Below are 10,560 nucleotides of genomic sequence, written 5' to 3'. Positions count from 1 at the left end.
AATATTTGTGGAAGATACATTTCAAAAGAAAACTAAAAAACAATTCATTTTTCCTGGGTCTTCTTTAATATATAGACAAAAGGTTGCTACTATGATTATTATCTCCAATTTACTGGAAAATACAATAGTACATAATTTTCAAGTTGATGCCTTTAACTGGAAGGAAAGGGTCAGTTATTTAGTTCCTCTAAGTGTGTATAGTAAATTCTACTTAAACCCACTTAGTTTTGTTCACTTGATGAATGCTTTAAATATAATGAGAGCCCTCTTATAGTCTTAAATTTCTAGTAAAGAAAAAAGCTATGCAGTATGTGGATCTAATGTACAGATTGCTACAGCTCAAATCTAGTAGCTAACTGAAGATAAAATCAAACTAAGGGGAACCTTGGTGAAGTTATTGTTTATCCAGTGGTTATTTGTAAAAAGTCTCTGAAACATGAAGTTTCAGTCAGCCTCTTCAGAAGTTCCAGAAGATAGCAGCCACAGACTTTATTGCTGAAGAGTTTATGAGTATTTTTAATGACAACGGGGACTGCAATGGTTTCCTAAGAGGCCACTACAGGGACCTGTCTCTTCATCATTGGAACTGAGAGCCCTAATTCCATCTCAGCTGTAAAATTACTATTCCAGTTCCTTGGAGTATCTGAGCAATGTCAACCACAACATGCTGTTCAATTTCTCCTTTCTCTTTGGCCATGTGTGGATTTAAGATTGGTGTTACATATTGCTGAATTTTAAATTCTGCAGTGAAAATGGAAATAAATACACAAAATGCAATTGTGGTTTATGCTCATACCGTGGAGAAATGGAGAGCCTTTAGAGAGAAAGTAACTAGACAGAAGGAATGTTTGTGACGTCCACATTAGAAACCCAGACCCTGGAGACAGATAGGAACATAGTGACTCTGAAGCAGCAGGAGGAGACAGAAACCTATTTGAATATTGAGTGTTAGGCGGGATTAAGGCCATTTGCAAAATCACACTAAACCCATCAATCTCACTGGATGTCATGTTGGATTGGAAGTTAGCACTGTTGCTAGCTATGTGGGCTTCAGAAAAAACACTTACATTCTCTCACCTATATGGTGTAGATCAGGGGTCCCCAACACCTGGGCCATGGACCGGTACTCGTCCATGGACTGTTAGGAACTGGGCCACACAGCAGGAGGTGAGGGGCAGGCGAGCAAAGCTTCATCTGTATTTATAGCTGCTCCCCATTGCTTGCATTATTGCCTGAGCTCCACCTCCTGTCAGATTAGCGGTGGCATTAGATTCTCACAAGAGCATGAACCCTATTGTAAACTGTGCCTGCAAGGGATCTAAGTTGCATGCTCCTTATGAGAATCTAATGCCTGATGATCTGTCACTGTCTCTCATCACCCCCAGATGGGACCATCTAGTTGCAGGAAAACAAGCTCAGGGCTCCCACTGATTCTACATTATGGTGAGTTGAATAATTATTTTATTATATATTACCATGTAATAATAAAAGAAATGAAGTGCACAATAAATGTAATGTGCTTAAATCACCCCAAAACCATCCTGCACCCCCAGTCTGTGGAAAAATTGTCTTCCACAAAACCGGTCCCTGGTGTTAAAAAGTTTGGAGACTGCTGGTATAGATGAGAGAACATTTATTCCGAATGGACAATTACAAAGGCAGTTCCAGGAACAGAACGAACATAGATTTTAGAGTCAGAAGATCTGGATTTGCATTCCCGATCCATCATGTACCAGCTGTGTAAGTTTCCTTGAACAATCTTCATTTAGGATCCGTGGATAGTTCCCCTGCGAGAAGGCTGTGAAAAACAGAAGAGGTGATCTCCAAGGAGTGTCTACACATGCAGGTGTTCTGGTAAAAGTTAGTTTTCTTCCTCTCTTTATTCTAAAGTCTTTCCCAATTTGAAATTCTACAAAGTACTAATGGACTAAGATCAAGTTTTCCTGCAGCATGCTTGAATAGGTTTGTAACTGCTGCTGTCTCAGGGGTATATGTGACACCTGGCGCATGTGAAGGATTTTAAAATTTAATGTTAGGGATGCCTAGCAAATATCAAGAGAGGAGTGAGAGGTGAAGAAGGACCAGTTGATATCATCAAATATGCTATCTTTGATACTTGCTCTTTTGTTTTAGAGTCTGTGATGTAAAGCTGTTTTGTATCACAGTGTAGTAGTATAACTTTGAAGGTCATAAGTAGGTCAGAGTTTGAAAATGAAAGTTATTTCCAAACATGTACCGTGGGACATGAATATTCATGGACTTGTACTCATTTTTCATTCATTATATTGCTTTTCAAGATAAATTTTAAAAAAATCTTATAATTAAGAGATCTTAAAAGTGGACTCAGAAAACAAGAGAATACACACTAGGGGTGTAATTCAGCATCTAGTTGAAGTAGTTTCTCAAAGGTTTTACTTAAATGTGTAGGAAAAATCCCCTCTGAAAACAAACAAAAACCCCAAACACCTGTGTTACAAGTCTTGTTAAAATAATTCAGCAATAAGACCCAGCAATCCCATTTTTAGATATTTGACCTGAAGAAATAGCATCACAATTGGGGTTCATATGTTTAACGCAGCATTTTCTTTAAGAGTAACTAATTGGAACTGACCTACTTTTCCCTCAATAGGAGAATAAACAACAGTACATACGTACTATGAAATATGATATTGCCATTAAAAAGAACGAGGCAGATCTATGCATGCTGCCATAGGAAGACATCTCTGATTTATTGTTAGGTGAAAAACAGCAAATTACTGAGCAATTTGCCTAGTATGTACCCATTTTGAAACAAAAAACATTTTTGTTTATATATGTGCATAAATGTATCATACAAATGAGTGTGTGTGCATGCGTATTAGGCTAACACAGAAAAAGATTTGAAATAATACTTGCATAGCTATTTACAGTGACAACTGTTTTTTTTTTTTTGTATCAAAGAAAATATTTTATTCAAGTTCCCAAAACAAACTTGAGGAGTTATGCTGGGTTTGAATTGAAGAAAAAAGGCCAAGTTAAAATAGGAAAACAAATGGTTTTCATTTGGTGGCAGTTGAAAGAAAAGTATACACGTGTATACATTGTAATCCGTCATCTATCCCATGTGGCATTTTCCAAGGTTTTAAGAGTCTACCAGGCCAAACCCTTTGCCACTTTCACTGCTTTTGCTTTGTTTTTCTCCTTTCTTTTCTCTCGCTTTGCCTTCAGACTTTTTCTTTGCCTTTGGTTCATCCATATTGGGTACTGTCCATGCTGGTCTAGAAGAGTCTTTTTGTTTCTGTTAATATCAGTCTCCATTTTCATGTCACCTTTTTCATCTTTTACCTCACATTGCATTTTCTCTTGGCAATGTTTGGGTTTGGATACCACCACAGTTGCTATCTCTTGAACATCTTTCATTAAAACATCATCATCTAGTTTGAGAATACTTTTAAGCCTGCTGACCTCCTCTGGGGCATTCTTTTTTCTCTTTTCAGCACGCATCTTTCTTTTCCACTTACTCCATAAGCTTTTAGCCATATTTTACCTGAGAAACGAACACACACACTTCAGGATCACGCCGACCGGCGACAACTCTTGAGGTTAGTGGTTTTTGTCTTTATAATGCAATTCTATAGTGATGTAACTTATTACCACAAATGTAATAATTTTACAATCAAAAATAAAATGTAAATATGAGTCTTGGTCTTGAAATGACTTGGCAAATCAACACATTTCTTCTGCTCCTATCCCCTTTCCCACCTCCCCAGTTATTTAACACTGAAATATTAATACTTCAAAGACCTAAGGACTAAATATAAAATAAATTAGTTCTTGGTGTTAGCTCTTGTGTTATTCTGCCCTGAATCCAATCCTGACACTTCCACTAGCTACTTGTGTATTTCAGAAAATATACAAGTTCCAATGCTCAGCTTCCTCACCTACTAAATAAAAAAAAAATTGACATAAACAAAGGAGTTGGGCAGAGAAATTTTCTTCCATTTCTGAGATACTGTGTTTTCTGTGGAAACAAAATAAATTTCATGGTCCTTTGCAGCATGATACTTTTTCCCATGTACTTCACATTTTATAGTAAATAACTCATTACTTTACTGGAGGAATGACTAACAATGATATCATAATGCTCAATTTAGTCCTGATTTTTTTGTTGTTGTTCTGAGTATCTTGAATGTGAATCTGTGGACCACTAACACACCTTCAGACCTTCAAAACTTCTGCACAAGGAAGGTTCAGAGGTTCTGACCTTCCTTTTGGAAGATGGTGACCAAGTGCATCCTCATGTTAGGGTTGACAAGTATTGAGGGTACACTGTGCTCTTCTCATTCTCTCCTGGGCTTGCTTGCATTTGAAGCTAGCTGCCCTTTTCCTACCCTGCAGAAGGCTCAGGAACGTGGCTGGCAGACTTCCTGGAACATTGTGTCACAAACCCTTGTTCTTTTTATTGCTCAGCTGGTCCAGGGCATATATTTGCAGCAAGCTGGCCTTTCAAGAGAATGCATTATGAATAAAGGCCACTGCGATTTGTTTGACACCATTAAAGTTATTTTGCTTTCTCTGACCAGAGTGAGATCATCAATTACTTTCCTTCTCTGAAGAACTGAGTAAACACGACTCTAAGGATCACCCATTACTTGCAGAGCAATGAGAGGCACAGAAGACGCTTTGCCTGCCCTTGGAAGTTTAAATTTGTATTGTGGGAGACAGAACGGCTAAAAAATAAATCACAAATGTAGAACGTGATGTGCCATTTAAAAAAGCAGCAAAGATAAATGTACTGAACAAAGAGATATGAAACTATGTTCTGAGGAAGTACTGAAGTGGCTTCTTGAGGACTTTAGAAAAGCACTTTCCCCAGAAACACATCAGGGAGAAAAGTCAGAGATTTGTATGATATCACTATGATAAAGGAATTTCTAGAACAATTTTTATAATAATAGTTTAGGCCACATTGGACTGATTTGTATTTATCAAGCTAAAATAAAGTTATCACTTTTATATTTCCAGTAGATTAATACTCTATAGGAGTTCAGATGGCCAGAAACTGAAGAGGTGCTGTCTATGGCAGTCTTCCCCTACGTGGGGTCTAAACAAGACCACCTATTGTGGAATAAAGAAAGAATACTAGATCTTTCAAAATTTATTTTTTACACTGTTCTCTAAAATGTTCTACCTTTTTATTTGTTTTATAACAGTCATGACACATTAGTAAATATTACAAGAATATAATTTCTAAATATACACTCATGGTTAGGGTTGCATACCTAAAGACATTTTAATTTGTGAAATATGTATTTGTTAAATTTTACTTTAACTCAGTTATTTTGAACATTTTGATTAGTAGTTTAAATGACACTTGTAGAAATATGATAGTCAAAAAATTTAGAAATCAGTGCTTTTGAGAAAAATAACTCCTAATTTAATTTGTACAGTAAAATAGAATCTTTTTTATAAAGGAAGCTTACTCTTTTAAAAGCAAATCTAGTGTTTCTTCTGAATTTCTTACATATCAGAACAATCTTTAGTCTGAAAAAGTTGGCAGAAAAATCCATGATTAATAGATAAATAGTATTCTTTTCAAATGCTTCTGGCTTTTAAGCTAAGCCACCAGGGATTTGCATGTGGGGAAAGAGTTTTGAAGGTAAGAGGTTTTTCTTCTTATGATTTGAATGCAATGCTTTTGGGATTTCTGTGATTTATTTGTAGTAAAGTGACTTTGGTAGGATGAGCTACTTGAAGCTTTTCTTGTCACTGTGCTGTTACTAATATCTGGAATCCACCCTATCTCCAGAGTCCATCCCCTGCAGCAGGTAGACTGTGGTCATTTGGTGCCACCAGCTCTGTCTTTCCATTTTATTCTCTGTCAGGTTCCCTCTCACATCCTGCAGCAGGTGGGTTATTCTTATTGAATTCATGTGTAATTATGGAAAATTTCTTGAATACCAATATGACACTTAGTTTTGATCAAGGGATTCCCTACTAATTCCGTGGCTCATGGAAGGGGTGGAGATTTCTATCTTCTTTCAAGAGTACCTTTTCAAGAAAGGGTAAATTGGCATTTGGACAAAACTGTTGTAAACTGGCACATCCTCTTGATTTATAAAATGATTTTCTCTCCTTCAAATAAAAAATGAGAATGGAATTTTATTAATGGAATAGTTATGGTGCAAGATATTCTTAATATCTGTATTAGCCTGGGGTCTCCAGAGAAATAGAACCGAGAGAGAGAGAGAGAGAGTGTGTGTGTTTGTGTGTGTGTGTGTGTACACACCCAGAGAGAGGTTTTAAGCAATTGGCTTACATGATTGTGGAGGCTGTCAAGTTCAAAGTCTGCAAGGTAGACTGGCAGGCTGGAGACCCAGGAAGGAGGTGATGTTGCAGATGGAGAACAAAAGCTGTCAGATGGCAGAATTATCTCCCCTGGGGACATCAGGCTTTATTATTGTTGTTGTTGTTGTTATTATTATTATTATTATTATTATTATTATTATTATTATTAAGGCCTTCAACAAACTGAGTAAGGCCCATCTACATTACGGAGGGTAATCTGCTTTACTCTAAGTCTACTGATTTAAGTGTTAATCTTATCTAAAAAAATGCCTTCATAGAAACATCTAGAATAATGTTGGACCAAATATCTGGGGACTGTGGCCTAGCAAAGTTGACACATAAAGTTAACTATCACAATATCTTGAAAAACCTCTACTCTGAACTTTCTTTCTTTCCTTCTTTCCTTCTTTCTTTTCTTTCTTTTTTTCTTTTTCTTTCTTTCTTTCTTTCCTTCCTTCCTTCCTTCCTTCCTTCCTTCCTTCTTTCTCTCTCTCTTTCTTTTCTTTCTTTCTTTTTTTTTTTTTTGACCGAGTTTCACTCTGTCACCCAGACTAGAGTGCAGTGGCGTGATCTCGGCTTACTGCAAACTCCACCTTCCGGGTTCAAGCAATTCTCTGCCTTAGCCTGCCGAGTAGCTGGGATTACTACTGCACATTACATATTCTACAAAATTCCTCCTTACACACCCCTCTGTACTAGAAAATAATTATAGTTCAGTGATGTCACTTCAACAAAAGCATTATGGTTATTTCTTTTACAGAGAAGTCAGAATAAGGTTTCCTTATTAAAGGCATTATTATATCCTTTTCAGAGAAGTTAGAAATAAGCTTTCCTTATTACTAAAGGCATGAACTTGCTGTCTAAAACCAAACTGTTTACCAGTTTTTCTCTCAAGAGCCAAAATGATGAGGGTGTGGTATGGATTAGAGTGCTGGATGCCCGCCCAAGTATGGAGTTCAGAAAAGACCAGCAGGTGACATGAGGCAGAGGAAGTCTCCCCAAGCACCTCCCCAGTGGGCAAAGCAATCATTTTCTCTTTTACCAGATTCATACCTTTCTAAAGAAATACATTTTTGTAAATGTCAGCCCTTTTTAAATTGGAAAACACCCAACTACTGTGAGAAATTAATATTATTAAAAGTCGCAGTTAGCACTCACATCCAAAATATCTTCCAGAGTTCAATTCCAAAACTGCATCTCCCAAAGAGCTCACATTTCCTTTCCCTGAATTGGATATGCCTATAGATAAGCATTAGAAAAAGAATATTTGGGCTGGGTGCAGTGGCTCATGCCTGTAATCCCCGCACTTTGGGAGGCTGAGGCGGGTGGATCACCTGAGGTCAGGAGTTAAAGACCAGATGGCCAACATGGCGAAACCCCATCTCTACCAAAAATACAAAAATTAGCCAGGTATGGTGGTGGGCGCCTGTAATCCCAGCTACTCAGGAGGCTGAGGCAGGAGAATCGCTTGAATCTGGGAGGCGAGGCGGTGGTTGCAGTGAGCTGAGATCCGTCACTGCACCCCAGCCTGGGCGACAGTGCGAGACTCCGTCTAAAAAAAAAAGAAAAAAAAAAGCCAGGCGCAGTAGCCCATGCCTGTATTCCCAGCACTTTGGGAGGCCGAGGCGAGTGGATCACAAGGTCAGGAGTTCAAGACCAGCCTGGTCAAGATGGTGAAACCCCGTCTCTACTAAAAATACAAAAATTAGCGAGGCGTTGTGGCGGGCACCTGTAATCCCAGCTACTTGGGAGGCTGAGGCAGAGAATTGCTTGAACACAGAAGGCGGAGGTTGCAGTGAGCCGAGATTGCAACACTGCACTCCAGCCTGAATGACAGAGCGAGACTCCGTCTAAAAAAAAAAAAAAAAAAAAAAGGAAAAAAGAAAAAAAGAAAAAGAATATTTCTTTTCTTTCATTTCACATTACTATAACACAATGTCCTTTATTGTTGAGTTGACATTGCTGATGCATCTGAGGTGCCCAATGCCATTTGATTCTTCCACCAGGAATAAGCCAAGCCTCTGCCTTCCACCCGCTTTGAGGGTCACCTCCTTTGGTATATATTGGGGCATAGAGTTGGACTCCTATCCCTCCCGAGTCATCTCTTGCTTTATCTCACTGACTTTGGCTCTGCAGGGGCGACTGCTCAGTCCTGTCCACTGCCTTTGATGGCCTAGAACTCCTGGCAGTGTCCCTTACTGTCAGGTTGCATCCTTCTTGGGCCCATCAAAGGAAGAATATGGGGCAGAACCCGTCTGCTTTTACCACCTTGTTCTTTGTCCTCCACACTGCATTGTGCACAAGTGGTTATATGACCTTCTCAAATGCTGTTAGGTGAGGGTTGGGGGTCAGAAGGAATGAAAATGAAGATGGGAGAATATGTGAGGGAAACTGAGCCCCTAGCAAACCAAAGTCCACTGCAGTGGGTCCACTGCAGTTCCTAGCTTTCCTTTCTTCCCCAGTGTTCAAATTTGTTTTCTGTTGAAAGAGAGCTCCCTTCTACTTCATCTGTCTTTTGAAAATGCTGCCTACTCACTATGGAGTCATCTCATCCCATCAGTCTCTAAGTCTAAACTAACATCCTGGAGGCTCCAATAGGGCATTTGCTACTCTGAGCCTCACCTCCAGTCCAGTCCAGGTGTGAATATCTAAGTAAACTTCTATAAGCCTCTTCTATAGTTTCCCACCAGTGTGAGTTGCAGATAGGTCTCCTAATTCTTCTGGTGTCCAAGTAGGTAATCATTAGGTAATCTCACACACACACACACACACACACACACAAGAACAACTGAACTCTCAGAGATAGTGAAATCTAAATATATATGGAAATGACATTTTTCTAGCTGTTTCTTAGCACAACTTTGCTCACAAAGGATGCCAAATGTTTACATATTATGCAGAACAGACATCGTTACTTTTTCTTTTCAATTTCACACTGTGCAGCCGGGCTTGTGAGTGTAAAGACTGGCTAAAAGACTGTGGCCATTACTGAGCCATTTGCCCAGTGAGGAATCTCCTTAGGACACAAATGTCCAGCTTTACAATTACCCTTGTTTTAAGCTAGCTGAAATCAATTTTTAAAAAATGCATTGCCATTCCATTTTTCTTTGTCAACAGAAGGAATATAATACAAGAAAGTTGTCTGTTATTAAAATGCCATCATGGTGGTGGTGGCAATGGTGATGGTGAGACTCATGATGGTTTTCCACTTGAGCAGGAAAATGAGAGGTTACATTGAGGTGGTCACTATTTTATCTAAAATAAATGAGATATTTTAAAATTTCTTTATATAGAGAAGTTAGAAAAATATTTTACTGACTGGTAATTTATTCCCCCTGAGGGAAAGAATTGTATTTGGGGAAAAACCTTGATAAACTCCTTGAAAGTGGAAGGTAAGGCATTTAGAAATATATTAGAAGGAGGAAATAAACCCTGGCCAAACTTCTTTTTCAAAAAAATAGAATTGATAGGGAGAGTGGGCAATGGAGAACAGAGGAGATTTAATGAGGTAGAAGGGAAAGTAGGAGGTGCTGGGTCAACTTATAAAAATTTGGATCTTGAGTTGACAATAATCATTAAGGTTAAGAATAGAGAAAAGTGATGTCCAATTTTCAATTGTCCATTGACAATTTCTCTAAGGCGAGGCACAGTGGCTCATACCTGCAATCCCAAGCACTTTGGGAGACCGAGGTGGGAAGATTACTTGAACCCAAGAGTTCAAGAATAGCCTGGGCAACAGAGGGAGACTCTGTCTCTATAAATAATAAAAAAATTAGCTGGGCATGGCAGCGCATGCCTGTGGTCTCGGCTACTTGGGAAGCTGAGGCAGGAGGATGGCTTGAGTCTGGGAGGTCAAGGCTGCAGTGAGCTATGATCGTGCCACTGCATTTCAGCGTGGGGTAGTTGACAAAGTGAGACCCTTTCTAAAAAAAAAAAAGGAAAGAAAAGAAAAGATCTCTAGCATTTTCTCATTTTCTTCAGCAAATGTTTATCTCTAAGAGCTGCCTTGTGTGGCTGAGATGGAGGAGTGTGTGTTAGTACTGAGGGGTTGGCAATGTGTAAATAGAAGACACCAAAAAAAGAATAAAGGGCCCAGTCACAAGACACAAAATGCAGGAGAGTATTGAATAGAGCTGGAAATCGGAGCCAGGGCTAACAAAAGAATAATAGAAACCCCAAGAAATTCTAAATATGCCCGTGAAAACCTTCAGATTTCCCGCAGGATGTAAGCTC

General features: G+C 38.8%; 1 protein-coding gene across 1 annotated transcript; it reads right to left on the bottom strand.

Annotated features, from left to right (window-relative positions):
• Window positions 1–2,918: 2,918 nt before the first annotated feature.
• Window positions 2,919–3,547, bottom strand: LOC100975107 (protein LLP homolog). The gene has a single exon (XM_034955259.3). The coding sequence runs from the start codon at window positions 3,517–3,519 to the stop codon at window positions 3,130–3,132; it is 390 nt and encodes a 129-aa protein (XP_034811150.1). The 5' UTR covers window positions 3,520–3,547; the 3' UTR covers window positions 2,919–3,129.
• Between the last annotated feature and the right edge of the window lie 7,013 nt (window positions 3,548–10,560).

Source organism: Pan paniscus, chromosome 13 (assembly GCF_029289425.2).
Source record: "Pan paniscus chromosome 13, NHGRI_mPanPan1-v2.0_pri, whole genome shotgun sequence".
NCBI lineage: Eukaryota > Metazoa > Chordata > Mammalia > Primates > Hominidae > Pan > Pan paniscus.
The sequence above is the reverse complement of the archived record's forward strand: the minus strand, read 5'-3'. Positions and strand labels throughout refer to the sequence as shown.